This window comes from Pongo pygmaeus, chromosome 15 (assembly GCF_028885625.2).
Source record: "Pongo pygmaeus isolate AG05252 chromosome 15, NHGRI_mPonPyg2-v2.0_pri, whole genome shotgun sequence".
In the NCBI taxonomy this organism is placed as follows: Eukaryota; Metazoa; Chordata; class Mammalia; order Primates; family Hominidae; genus Pongo; species Pongo pygmaeus.
In genome coordinates this window covers 99,216,773-99,230,512 of record NC_072388.2, presented here as the reverse complement: position 1 = coordinate 99,230,512, position 13,740 = coordinate 99,216,773, and the positions used below count along the sequence as shown (strand labels likewise).

At 56.0% G+C, this 13,740-nt stretch overlaps 1 protein-coding gene across 8 annotated transcripts in view; it reads right to left on the bottom strand.

Moving 5' to 3' along the window:
* The window catches only part of EVL (Enah/Vasp-like), a 172,980-nt gene that overhangs the window by 1,433 nt on the left and 157,807 nt on the right, over window positions 1-13,740 (bottom strand). For 3 of the 8 annotated variants that reach the window (XM_054448209.2, XM_054448207.2, XM_054448208.2), the window contains exons 7-14: window positions 13,151-13,272; window positions 10,079-10,139; window positions 6,846-6,909; window positions 5,164-5,230; window positions 5,006-5,068; window positions 1,564-1,630; window positions 1,018-1,075; window positions 710-775 (exon numbers count right to left, since the gene is read on the bottom strand). In XM_054448209.2, coding sequence (XP_054304184.1) covers window positions 710-775; window positions 1,018-1,075; window positions 1,564-1,630; window positions 5,006-5,068; window positions 5,164-5,230; window positions 6,846-6,909; window positions 10,079-10,139; window positions 13,151-13,272 — 568 coding nt within the window. The remainder of the gene's footprint in view (window positions 1-709; window positions 776-1,017; window positions 1,076-1,563; window positions 1,631-5,005; window positions 5,069-5,163; window positions 5,231-6,845; window positions 6,910-10,078; window positions 10,140-13,150; window positions 13,273-13,740) is intronic. The other 5 variants (XM_054448214.2, XM_054448212.2, XM_054448213.2 and 2 more) reach the window with 3 other exon arrangements.

Sequence of the window (13,740 nt, the reverse complement as noted above, 5' to 3'; positions counted from 1 at the left end):
GTGTGACCAGTTGGCTGGGTGCCTGCCTATCGCCCAGGCTGCCTCATTCCCCTCATTTGTTAACTCCTTATCTCCCCAGCCCAGGCCTTTGGGGGAACTGGACAAACAGGAACTGAGTGCCCTCTGCTCAAACAAGGGTGGGCCGGCTGGGGGAGGAGGCCTGGGTCTTTGGGCTCTCACCTGCCTCTTCCCTCTGCCATCAGCCTCCACCCCTGTGCGCTTGTGGGACCCTTTGCCCAGGTCACTGTGATGCCCTGGGGGCCAGACCCAGCTACACACCCAGGTGGTCAGCCTTTATCTCCCTGGTTGGGGAGGTAGGTGGGGAGCTGGCACTGGCTGTGCTGCACAGCTCTGTCCCTACACTGAGTCTGCCCTGCCCAGACTCCCCCTTTTCCTCTGGCTGCAGATCTGAGCCAGAGCACTCAAAGGCTCTGGTGGAAACCGGAAGGACGGATGTGATGCACTGAGACCCACCCTGCTCTGGAGCCAGAGGCTGCTCCCCGCCTGTTCCCCAGCCCAGGGCCAGGCAGGCTGTGAACAAGCTCAGGCCTGGAAGGTGCTTCTGTAGTCCTTGGTCTCCCTGTACCCCCAGGAAGGCAGAGTGGTCCCCTCAGAACCCCAACACCAGTCACTGGAGGTGGCAGTATCAAGAAGGCAATATGAACCGCCAGGGGGTGGAATGACAGAAGCTCAGGTGGCTCCTCCAGACCTGGCTCTGGAACGATGCTGGGGTCTCCCCTCCATGCTCTTCCCACGTGGGTCTTCCAGGAAGGTGCTGGGGATGTGGAAGGTCAGATTCGGGTCTCATGCTACCAGGGAGCTACAAATTCTTAGGCAAGCCACTTAGCTTTCCTGAGCCTGTTTCCTCAACTAGAGACTGTAAGAAGAATGAAATCTCACAGGGCCCAGTGCAGTATGGGCTCCAGCTCAAAACTGGAGGCCCCCAGCCTGGGTGACAGGGACCCTTGTCCTGCAGCCCCACCTGGGTACCGCCCTCCCCCGCGGGGCTGCACTCACCGTCGATGATCTCGTCCTTCACCTTGTGGAGCTCTCTCACCACCTCCTCTAGGATCTCCTGTTGGGAGAGGAGTGTCCAGGTGAAGGGACAGGCAGTGGAGATGGAAAAGCCGGCCTGGGCTGGGCCATGTCCAAAGGGCTCGGGGCCTCCTGGGCCTCTCCAGAGTTGCATCTGTCACCCTTGTCTCCTCGTGGCCCCCTTCCCACGCTGAGCGGGGACGGCATGGGAGGCCTGGGAAAATCCTGCTGCCACCTCCCTCAGGTAGACGCCACTGAAACTAAGGGCTGCCTCGGGGCAGAAAGCCCCAGAGGCAGGCCTGAGGGAGATGCCCAGAAAGGTTGAGGGACGTCCTAGTTCTGGTGATGGCAGGGGCTGGGGACGAAGGACGGGCTTGTGCACCCACTTTCTGCCGTGGCTGCTCCCTGACTGGCCTTTTGGCAGCTACGTGTGGGCCCCCAGGGCTTGCCTGGCTGTGCTGGTCAGAGACGGTCCCCTGCCTGCTGGCTGCCCTCAGCCTCTGAGGGAAGGGCACAGGGCACGCTCACCTGCTTCATCCGGTCCAAGTCGAAGGCATCCAGGGCCATGTCATTCACGCTCCCAGCAGGCTTCATCCTGGGAGAGAAAGGGCCTGTGGGTGCCCTGGCTGGAGACGGGTATGGGGAAAGCTGGCTGTGCAGAGGCCCCGCTCAGGCTGGGCCCACCTGCTCCCCTCGCTCCACAAAGGCTGCCTGCTTCAGACTCTGGCCACCTCAGACTGCTGAGAAAGACTTAACGCCCCGTCTCCACCTCAAGAGCTCTCCATGGATATCGTGACCATATTTCCCAACCCGAGAGCCAAGGCTGGCTGGGTTCAACAAAGAAACTGCTTTCTGATCAGAGACCTCTTATGCAGAGGTGGCAACTTAAGTGACAATATCGCACCCACCCGTTGCCTCCCTGGAAAGAAACACAGTATCGACAGCCTCCTCCTCAGGGTGGGAGCTTATGCTCCAAGTTGAGCTGGGGCTCGGGGAAGCAGCAGCGGTGGCAGGAAGTACAATGTGAAGTTGCAGAGTTCACACTGGCCTGGAGGCATGCTCCTGACACACACCAGCGCCCCTGGTGCTGGAGCCGGCTCGGGCACAGCACGCCTCCCCCAAGAAACATCCTCCCATGTGGTGTCGCTTTTTTTTCTTTTTGGGACAGAGTTTTGCTCTTGTCCCCCAGATTGGAGTGCAAAGGCGCAATCTTGGCTCACTGCAACCTCTGCCTCCCAGGTTCAAGCAATTCTCCTACCTCAGCCTCCCAAGTAGCTGGGATTACAGGCATATGCCACCATGCCCAGTTAACATTTGTATTTTTAGTAGAGACGGGGTTTCACCATGTTGGCCAAGCTGGTCTTGAACTCCTGACCTCACGTGATCCACCCACCTGGGCCTCCCAAAGTGCTGGGATTATGGGCGTGAGCCACTGCACCTGGCTGGTTTTGCTCTTTCGAGGTAGTTCTCGCGGACTATTTCTTTGAAAAGTTTCTGAACTAAGGTAACTGATTTGAATTTTATTTTTATTTATTTGAGACAGGGTCTCACTCTGTCAACCAGGCTGGAGTATAGAGGCATATCATGCCTCACTGCAGCCTCAACCTCCCAGGCTCAAGTAAGCCTCCCGAGTAGCTGGGACTACAGACATGTGCCCTATTTATTTATTTATTTTTTTTAACTTTTTGTAGAGATGGGGTCTCACTGTGTTGCCCAGACTGGTCTCCAAGTCCTGGGCTCAAGTGATCCTCCCGCCTCAGCCTCCCAAAGTGCTGGGATGACAGGCATGAGCGCCGCGCTGGCCTGATTTGAATGTTAATGTGTCACACATGCATCTTCTCTGGAAGATCTTGGCAAAATGCCTGTCTATCTGGTCTTTTAAACGTGACTTGGTGCTGAAAGACACACTGCTGGGACCCAAGTTCCCTCCCACATGGATGGGATGGAGGCTGGAGCCCATGGTTTCAGGGAAACGTATGTGGCCCCTGGGTGACCATGGGCACACACATTTATCTGGCAGGGCCAGCCTTGGCTGCTGAGGGGTCACGGGCACAGAGGAGGACCATCTGGTGACACTGAGGACCAGTGTTGCCTACAGCCAGGGAGAATAAGGATGAAGAATTAGTGTTTCCCACACCCATCCAGATGAGCTCAAGAAAGAGGCCAAGCCTAGCCCTAAACAGATCTGTAAGTAATTCTGGGTCCTGATAGGCAAATGCATCCAGCCAGAGGCCCCTGGGTCCTTCAGTCCTCTCCTGTGGGTTCCAGACCCTGTTCCAGCAACAACTGCTGGGACACCTGGGCCGACTGCTCCACCTCGCCAGGCCCTGGCCCTCTCCATCTCAGCCCTGACAGCCACCCAGTGATAAACACAGCAGGCTTCCTAAGCAATGCGACGCACCAGAGGGGTGATGGTACACACTCCCCTTGGAGCCATCTGGAAATCAGAGAACAGATTTGCCTCAGAGCTGAAGAGAGACCCTATTCCAAGCACGAATGGCCTTGACAATGTTCCTGCCCAGGGAGCGACCCTTGGCCACTCACAACATGGCAGCCTGCCTTTGCTCCACCAGCAGGACATGGCGGGGTCCGCTGGGAGCACTGCAGGCTCCCCCTGCTGCTGTGTCTGCTCCAGGGCCCTCGCTTCGCCCACTCTGGTTGCCTTCCCCTTCCCAGCCTCCATCATGGCGCCCTGTGCCTCAAGCTCCATGACTGGGCCCTGCACATGAACACAATGCAAACTTTTAACTCCGCGCTCCCTCACACCCTCTTCCTCACCCTTCCTGTTCCCCTGCCCCATGGCCTGCTGTCTGCTTCGAGGTGGAGGTGCGGGGGAGCTTGGCGGGTGGCTGCAGGCTCAGGGCCCTGGCACTTACCCTTCCTTCAGCTTGGAAGGCTGTCCCCATGATCTCCGCAGAGCAGACTCCTCCTCGTCCAGGTCAACGAAAATGCCAGCTCCCGACAGAGGCTTGCCCCACCCCACTCCCCAAAGCACCCTGTCCCTTCCACCATGTGGCCCCACGCCCTGTCCAGAGCACCCCTCAGGACCACAGTGGCCTTGTTCACACGGTGCTCTTTGCAGGCAAGGACTGTCCCCAGCACACGGCCTGGCTGACCACAAGCCTTGGACAAAGCCCAGCTGCCTGCTAAGACTTCCTCATCTCTGTCCACCTGCACTGCTCTGCTCTCACCACCTGTTCAGCTCTGCAAGGCCAGTTTCAATGCCTCTTGCTCTGTGATAAGGGTGGTTTCCCTTCAATTTGTGGTGGCGATGGAGACATTCTTGATGCAGGTTCTAGAGGCCTTCAAATTCAGCCCACATGTGCCTCCAGATACTATGTGGCTGGCTGCCTCTGCCTTTTTGGGCAACCTCAGTTCCAAATAATCCATCATGTTGTCATGCCAGCTTTTGGCTTGGGAAATATGGTCAGCATGTCTGTGGGGAAACTGGCTCTGTGTGGTGGACGCAGAGGAAGGACTCTGGGCTGGAGGAAAGGGGTGGGGCTCAGCACCAGTGCTAGGACTAGTTGAACTGTGTAGGGTGCAGCCCCGGCTAGTGACCACACCCCATGTCCAGCTGTTGTTCACACAGCTGTCCCCACCACCACCCTGTGCAGCAGGGGTTAACAGACCTCACTTTCTGGGGGGGAAACAGAGGCTTGGAGAGGTCCCCTAACTTGCCCACTGTCACATGTAGTGAGTCCAGAGCTGGGACTCCATGTTGTTCCCCCTGCACTACCTCTGTGGACAGGTCACTGCCCTCCTTGGCCTTGGTCTCTCCCTCAGAGGCAGGAGGAGGAGCTGACTGACAGGACCCCGAGGTCCTGGGTCTGAAAGAACAGACCACCTTTGCAGAGCAAGCTGTTAAATGCCAGGACGTGAGACAGGGTACAAGGGTGTTAGTCACGGGACGGGGGACAGAGGAGCCCCAAACCCTGGGGGACATGTGAGCAGGAGGGTTGTTCGGTACCTAGAGTGAGGCTGCGACTGAAGGGGGCTCTTAGCTTCGGGGCTCTTTGCCACAGACGGGGTTCTACGGCAATGGAATGAAACAGACATGTGAATCGGCGCCAGTGCCCGCCTCTGCCCCACCAGCCTCGCTGCTCAGGCCTTCCTGGGGCAGCTCACCTGGACAGAATCGAGGACACAGGCTTCTCCACCGAGTTGCTCCGCTCCCAGGGCTTCCGGCCAGCCTCTGTCAATTCATTTCGTGGATGAAGAACCTCACAGCTGAAGGGACTCAGTAGCCACCCCAATCCCCTAAACACCCCAAAAGGAAGCCCTCACCCATGGCAAGGGTGCAGAGCCCCGTGGCAGGAAGGTCTGATTTAAGCCAAAACCTGGCGTCTTGTTCTCAGTCCCCCGTGGCCTAGGTCAGGTTGACCCTGACCTGTGACCTGGTTCTGAGCCCTTCACTGTGCCAGGTCTCTCTGGAATGTGAGCCTGCTGGTAAGGGACCCAGTGACTAGAGCCACAGGGCGAGCAAGCAGGACCTCCCCGGACATCCCAGCACAGCCTTGCTCCCACGTGTGGTGTGGCAGCAAGGCCCCTCAGCCCGGCACCTGCTACTGAGGGGCTCCTTAGTCTGCCCCCCATGCTGCGCCTGGCTCTGTCCCATTCTGGCTGGCTTGTCTTTCCTTTTTTAAGGTAAGTGGTATTGGATTATATTTTGTTCTACTCCAAAAGATTTGTTGCATTAACTTGAATTTGTTGACTTTGCAGGATAAGCAGAGGCAGAAGACAAAATCTCTAGGGGTAGTGGGGCAGCTGCCTGGCCCGGAGCTAAGCCTTGGCACCCTGCAGACCAACTGTGGGATTGAGGCAGTTTTCCTCAAAGCCACCTTCTGGGACAGGCGCTGGGCCTGCAGGCACTAGACCTGGGGCTACAGACATGTCCCAGGTGTGTGGCCTCAAGCAAACCACTTTCCACACAGATGGGAAACACGTAGCCCACTCACTGGGCTGTTGGAAGAAGCAAACAGGGCAGAGGTATTGATCACGTTCATCAGCCAGGAACCTATGCGTCCTGGCAAATCAACACGCCAGGCAAAATCTTAGGAGGAGAGGACATGGCGTGCAGTCTCACAGGGAGGCGACACCCAACCCGAGCATGCCCCAGAGACACACGCGAACAGCTGGCAAGAGCCTCCTCTGCCCAGCTAGGGCAGCCTGACGCCCCTGCCTCTCCTCGCTGTGCTCACGAGCACAGGCCTGGCACAGAGCAGGTGCTGCGAAGATGTTTGTTGAATGAACAACCAACCCTGGGGTCTTCCTCCCATCGCGAAGCCTCATCATACTCTCCTAACTACCTCCCATCTGCCACAGCTTAGACAGAGAGAAATCTGAGCCAGGGAAGGGGCTGTGTTTTGGGTGGAGCAAGATCTACTGCCATCTCTGTAATGTCGGTCATCGAGCTGGCGTTTCACCGGGAGACATGAGTCCTGACACTGATACCTCTTAAGAGCACCGGCCCCGGCCTGCCTCAGGAGCCCCGGACACAAACTCCTACCCTGGATATGTGCTGTCAGGCGAGTGCCTTCTCTCGTGCGGGACTCAGGGTCCTGGTGGGAAGGTGACACGCAGGTCACCCTGGGGACCCATCACGGTGGCTCTGCTCTAGCACTTCCTGTGCTCCCGCATGGGCTCCTGGGGGAGGCTCTGGGGGACCCATAAGAACTGGGCTTCCCTGTGGCCTGGCCCTCTGCTCAGGCATACTAAAGAGGCTGGATCAGAGGGTCCTGTCCGAAGGGTCCCCACTCCCACTCTGAGACCTCATGCCTCACTGGGGTCAGCGGGGGGTGCCCTCTCACCTGAGGAGTTAGGTGGCTGGCTGGCTGCTCGGGTCCCCGGAGAGGGGGAGGTACTAGGATCTTCCTAAAATGGAGAAGAAGGGAGTCTGGTTAGCAAGGCCACCTGGGGCCAGGGCAGGACATCATTGGACACTTCATAGAACCTCAGTTTTCTAAATGTTCCCAATGAACACATATGACTTTTATAATTAGCAAAACATTAAATATTTAAAAGTGAAAACCCAAAATCTCAGTGGGGAGAGAATTGAGCCAGTGGACAAAGCTGGGGAAGGGGAAGGCTGCAGGGAGCTACAGGCTCTCGGCAGGGTGCTACAGAACTTCCTTATGGCTCTCAACAACCCCAAGTCCTGAGCCCCCCGTGGGCCGGATGCCTCCCGTATGTCATCTCACTGACTTCTCATGAGCACCCTGTGGAGTGGCCTGCTCTCCCTGTGCAGCACACACACCTGCCTGTGTAATAGGTCTGTGGCAGTGCTCGAATAGTGAACGTGTTCATCCAGCAGTGGGAACACCTAACACTCATCGTGCATGGCATGTGCGTCAGGATGATTTTTCAGGATCAGGAACACGCCACTGATTAAGTAGTAAGAGTAATCCTTCCACCTGATGAAGCAGAATGCACAGCATTTGAGCTGTTGACAGGCGGCCACCCAACCTGACGTGTCATTCTGATCTGAAGCAAAGAACCTCTCCCTTGTCACCGTGGGCAGAGGTCTTTGCTTTGTCTACTCTGCTCACTACGTCCCCACACGAGAAGAGGCCTGGCACCTATCAGGAACACCCTGCGTATCTGTGCGGTGAATGAGTAAGTCCCGGGAGGCTCTGGTCGAGAGGCAAAAGCAGGCGCCAGCCTGCAGGTGCTAGGATGAGGTCCTCAGGCCTCCTCATTTTAAAGACAGCTGAATAACAGATTATGTCAATCAACACACACATGTGGGGGCCACGATGAAAGCTATACGGGGTGACATTAGAGTCATTAAAAAATTATCATCTTTTCTTGTATGTTATTTTTTTTAAAACCCTCCCTGCTTAAAAGGGAAGTTATGCTTTGACTCCAGGCTGGGAAAGAGGTGGCCGCAGCACTCCCAGGCCCTGGGCACAGAGACTTGCACCCCACCTCTGGCAGTCGCACAGTCTGTGAGGCGGCCGTGCCTGGCGTGCCTAGGTGCAGGTTTTCAGGTGGTGGAACTGGTCCTCGGAGCAGTAACTCCATTGGCCCAGGGCCAGCTCTGCCATGGCAGAGTGCCTGCCCAAGTCACCAGACTCCACATTTGGGGCTCTTTTCGTCTTTCAAATAAGCCTTCTTTCTTCTCTGTTAATGATAAACTTAGTGCATGTTCACTGCAGAGAATTGGGGAAATATCAGGAAGCATAAATAAGAAAATGAGTGCCGGCCATCAGCCTCTCTCCCTCCCACTGCACTTGTTTGGTGTGTGGATCTTCTGAAGGCCCTGCTCTATTTAGAGGCTAGTCTTGGGTATGAGAAGGGACCATGGCAAACAAGAACCAGCTGTAGCCAGGGGCCTGTGAAAAACAAGACAGAAAAGATGGGGGTCCGAGGAGGAGAGTGCTATCCTTGGGGTTGAAGGTTTTAAGAATGTTCCTCTTCCATAAGCCCCTGGGCTTTGAAATCCATTCTTGTTAAGAGCTTGAGGAGTGAGAGTTTTAGTTTTCAGGGGCTGGGACTGCAACATACTGGCACCTGACTAAGAAAAGCCAGTGATGTCCTTCAGAGCCCCAGGGCTGTGGCTGGAGCGAGGCCACAGTATTTTGATGTCTGTGATTATCCTGTGGCCTGCAATTTCAGAAATTCATGGAAGTCAGTTGGCTAAACTCCATGGCATGTGCAAGGTATGGGAATAGTGGACGTGTGAGAAGTCCAGGCCTGGCCCTCCAAGGGCCTAAGATCTGGCAGGAGACAGCGAGTCTCCACGAGCAGTCGTGCCCGTGCTGAGGGCCTCGGGAGAAGACCGGGGCTGGGATCAAGTAGTGAGGAGCTTTGTGAGGCCTGGGGGTCAGGAGGCTGTTTTTTTGTTGTTGTTGTTGTTTGTTTTGTTTTTGAGATGGAGTCTCGCTCTTGTTGCCCAGGCTGGAGTGCAATGGTGCGATCTCCGCTCACTGCAACCTTCGCCTCCCAGGTTCAAGCAATTCTCCTGCCTCAGCTTCTCGAGTAGCTGGGATTACAGGCACGCGCCACCATGCCCCGCTAATTTTGTATTTTTAGTAGAGATGGAGTTTCACTATGTTGGCCAGGCTGGTCTCAAACTCCTGACCTCAGGTGATCCGTCTGCCTCGGCTTCCTGAAGTGCCGGGATTACAGGTGTGAAGTGTTGAGCCAGCCGGGAGGCTGTTTTTTAAGGAGTAAGGATGATGCAGAGAAGTGCAGGCTGAGTGGGAGCTGGCTGGTGGGGCAAAGGGACCCACATGTGCCCAGGACGGGGCTGAGAGGCGCGGATCAGCTGGGAGGGTTATAGCCTCAGGGTAACACCAGCATGACCCTGACTGATAGGAGGACAGGGCAGGAAGCCTGCTCTGGTCCCTGGCAGTTTTATTTCCTCTCTCATTCTGCACTGAGGTGGAACCTTCAAGGCATTTGTAGTTAAGGCTAAACTTAGCCCTGTCAGTAGGAGTCTTTTTATAGGAAAAGCTTAACATAGAGAAAAAGAGAATTAGCCACCCTAAGTGGAAGCAGATGTTGGGAGCTCTGGCAGCCAAGCTGGCTCTGGGCTGCCTGCTAAGGACAAGAGCCAGGGGTCTAGGGCTCCTTTGCCACAGCTCACCTGAAGCTCCTGCTGGAAGAAGGGTCTTTAGAAACAGAAATAATTTGAAAATAAAAACCTCTCTGGGCTTCTGGCAGACGTGCCCCACTGCAGTATACTCTTGGAGTCCCAGTCCCGACGAGACCCTGGCTGGTCTGTGCTCCCCAGGGCTCCTGGGAAGGCGAGGTAGCCCTGCGGTGCAGTGCCAGGGCCTCAGGCTTCTCCCCTGTTGGGCTGCAGCTCCAAGGGTGGAGCAGTGTCTGGTTGGGGGTGCTCAGTGAGGGCAGGCCTGCTGCTGGGGCCAGGGTGGTGCAGGGACAAGCACTGCAGAGACCCTCCGCCCCTCCTGTGAATCACCTGATGAAGCGCCCATCCCACACATGTCCCAAAGGCCTCGCCTGAGACCAGAGAGCCTCCCTGGCGATGCGCTCATCTCAGTGGGGAACCTGAGGGTGGGGCGGGCTGCTTGCTCACCGTTTGGCTTTCATCTTCCTTCTTCTCAGCTGGCTTGTCTGACTGGGAGGCTGCTTTTCTCCTAGGCACAGAGAAGGGGAAGATACAGATCAGCTCCTCACATTCTCTCACTGTCCCAGAACTCTTCTGCCTCCTCCCTGCCAGACCCACCCCAGTCCTCAGATAAACCTTTGTGGGAAAACGATGGCGTGAAGGAGGCGGCTTGTCCAGGCCCCGTCTGGTGAGGAGCCAGGCCCAGGCAAATGTCCAGGCCCTCTGTGTGGTCATGGCCTGGGACACGAAACTGGTCTAGGCAGAGAGGGCGAGAGGCCTCTATGTCTGTTTAGCTCTACCGGCAGCAGCTGTGGCATCTGAGGGGTGGAGGGGAGGCGGGCACGCTCTGTTCCCAGGACACTGAAGGCCTGGCCACACGGGACACAGAGGCACCTCTCTGGGCTGCAGTCTGTCCCACAGGTCAGGACACTGGACACTTTCTTGTGTCACCCTAAGGCCCTTGTGTCTTGGAACTCAGTTAACCCAGCCACGCCCTCCCCAATCTAGACTGCCACTCAGAGCCTGGAAATGCTCAGAAGAGGAGCCCTGGAATAGGTCCACATGACACCCTTGAGTCGGTTCGTGCACCTCCCCAGTATGAATCCCTGTTTCACGTACTCTAAAACCTCACCCATTATTTTTTGGCCTCAGTGGTATCTGCTGACCTCCCAGGTCTACACAGGCAGACCCTCAGTGTTCCCCAGAGATAGGCTTCTGTGGCTTTTCAACTTGAGATGAGCTGCCCATCAAGCATGGAGCTGGTCTGAGGTGTGATGAGGGGCCGTGGCCAGGCTGTCACCTGTCTGTGATGGGCCCACCTGGCAGCCTCCTCAGCTACAGCAGGGGCCCCCTTCTTTAGCTCTCATCTCAGGACAGGTCTGCCCACCTCGTCCCTCAGCCCAGAAACCAGGGAATCATCCCTGACACCAGCTTCTTATAACTGTCAGCCTGGTCAGTTCTCTCTCTCAATCTGGGTACCCACCTGTCTTTTTTGTCTTCACTTTCAACACCTTCCTGCATGCCCCATCATCTCTTCCTGGACTGTCAGTCTCCTAACTGGCCTAGCCAGGATCACTTTCACCTCACCAGCTATCCCCCAGCAGCCAGTGTCCCATCTCCTAGAAACAGAACGCTGACCAAGCCACCTGCTCACGGGGAGTGTAGGCGGGATGAGTGTCTGTGACAGTGCTGCTAAACAGGAGCTTTCTGTCCACGTTCGTTTCCCTCCTGCCCTCCACTGCTGGGAGACTCAACTGCATGCCCTCAGAGGCGGGAGAGAACCTACATGAACAGAAACCTGGCAAGGGCACTTTCATCGTTAGCTCCACCCAGTAGCCATCACTAAGGTGGATTTCAAAGAGCACCTGATTGATCCCTGCCGAGCTATGCAAAGCATGTTTGTTCTTGGGAGGGCCTTGACTCTCCCACCAGCATCTGGCATTTCACTGGCTCCTGGCAATACTGGCCTTCTCCTGTTCTCAGACAGAAAGGTGCTTCCCCTCAGCTTGGTCTAGGACTTACGGAAAGCATTCATATTTTCTTTTCCAAAACTATGTCTGTTTCTCTGTGGCCCATCCTCGCCTCTGAGTGCTCTGAGATGGAACCCGATGCCCTGCACCAGGAGGCTCCCTCTTCCAGCCTGACTTTTGGTCCATTTCCTCCACACCTAGCTCTCCAGGCACAGGGGGCGTCAGCCTTCCCAGCCTTACCTTAACTCTGCCCACTGTCCCTCTTACAGCACAGGACATCCTCATCCTTCTGCGAGCCCTCCCGGCTCTCTCACCCACGGAGCCATTCGCCTTTGTGTGACCGCTGTAAGCTCCACACACCTGGACTTACTCTCACAGGAAATTGCTCAGAAGCCTGCCTCCTGTCTTGGCAGTTAACAAACACCCAGGCCCAGTAGAGGCTCCAGACGCCTGTGCTGTGGATCCACCTTGCTGCTCCCTGACACACGTGGAGCCTCCCCTCCCTGACATCTGTGATGCAAGCAAAGAGCCCCTTGGCAGGAAACCCAGGCTGTGCCCCTGCCATGAAACGCCACACCAACTGCCTGCAGCTGTGGGCCTCTGTCATCTCGCATCATCCTCATGGAGCCACGGGAAGGTAATGAGGAACTAGGACTGCAGTGTGAAGACCCTGGGCACACACAGAGTTCTCACTTGGGTCAGCCAATTGGAAGGCAGCTGGGCCAGGAGAAGGCGACAAAGTGGCAGGGGATGGAGGTGGGGTTACCAAGGGAACAGGGCCCCTGCTGCAGCTTCCTCTATTTTGGCAGGTGAGGCCTACTCCTGTGCCCTCTGGTGCCTAGGTGAGCCACAATATTGCTAGTCCAAGGTGAGCATATTCCTGATGCCAAGTCATATTTAAAAATAAAATCCAAGCTTTGCATCCCTTTTGAGAAAGACCTGGACGATCTCCCCACCTGCTCGGGTTTCATTTGGGGAACAGCGGAGAGCCACAATGGCAGGCTGCAGCCACACATGGCCAGGTCTCAGGCCCTAGAGCCCGGCCGGGATGTAGATGGAACTGCTCTCTCTCCGTCACTCAGGGCAATGTCCTCTGGGCTCCTACCCTTCATAACTCCTTCTCCTGAGTCCTCCATAAAGAACCCTGGAGGATGGGGCGCCTTCACCACACATTCACCAGAGTGTCCTCTGCAAACTTGACCACTGCGGCCACATCTTATTTCTGTTAGGATCTTAAGAGCAAGGACTGTTCTTTTTCTTGCATTTATCTCTGAAATTGTCTCCAAATTTATCTCTGCTCAGGACAGGGCTGGTACACGGTAGATGCTTCAGGAAATACTTGCTGAGCTAAAATGAAGGATTTGGAGTTTAGAGGACTCCTGTGGGCTTGCTGCTTCAGACTAACCCGTTGGGAAGAGAAAACTTAAGTAACAGTTTCCCCTGCTTGGCTAAACCCAGGGAACAAAGATTCTAGGGTCAAGCAAGGATTCTCTGTGCAGCGCTTGGGTGTGGGGTGGGGACAGGAGCTTCCCACTAGGCACACCAAGTCTTGGGAGGTGTAGAGACCCACCTCTTGGCCAGCAGTTTGTTCATTTCTTCCATGAGGCCTCCTCCACCGCCCCCGCTGCTTGCCCGGTTGGCATCGGACTTTGAGGTCCCACTGGGACTGGAGCCTCCAGATGCGTCTTCTGGCTGAGGAAAAAGGAGGCCGCGTTTTAGATTCTGCTGCTGATGGCAGAACAGGAGCAGCAACTACGTGAGGGGACGCAGAGGACCGTGTGCGTGTGAATCCTATGGCAGCAGCACTGCAAGGCGCCTCAGGGGCCATCTAGTCCATTATTCTTCAATCCCACAGGGGAGAAAATCAGAATCGAGAGAGGGACAAGGACCAGCCCAGGTCACACAGGTTGCAGGCACTCCCCAGGCCTGCGGTCTCATGGTCAGTGTCTTTGCCAAGACCAGCCACGACACATGGGGGGAGGGAGGGAGGGGAGAAGAGACTATTCTGTGGGAAGGAAACACAATGTAAGCCAAAGGTCTGTATTAGAGCCATTCTTACAAGCACAGTTCCAGAACATATGAGCAAGGGTTAGGGAAGAAACAGCCGGGTGGACCTAGTTGCCAGGATACAGCTTCGTACAGTGGAAAGGGCAATGGACA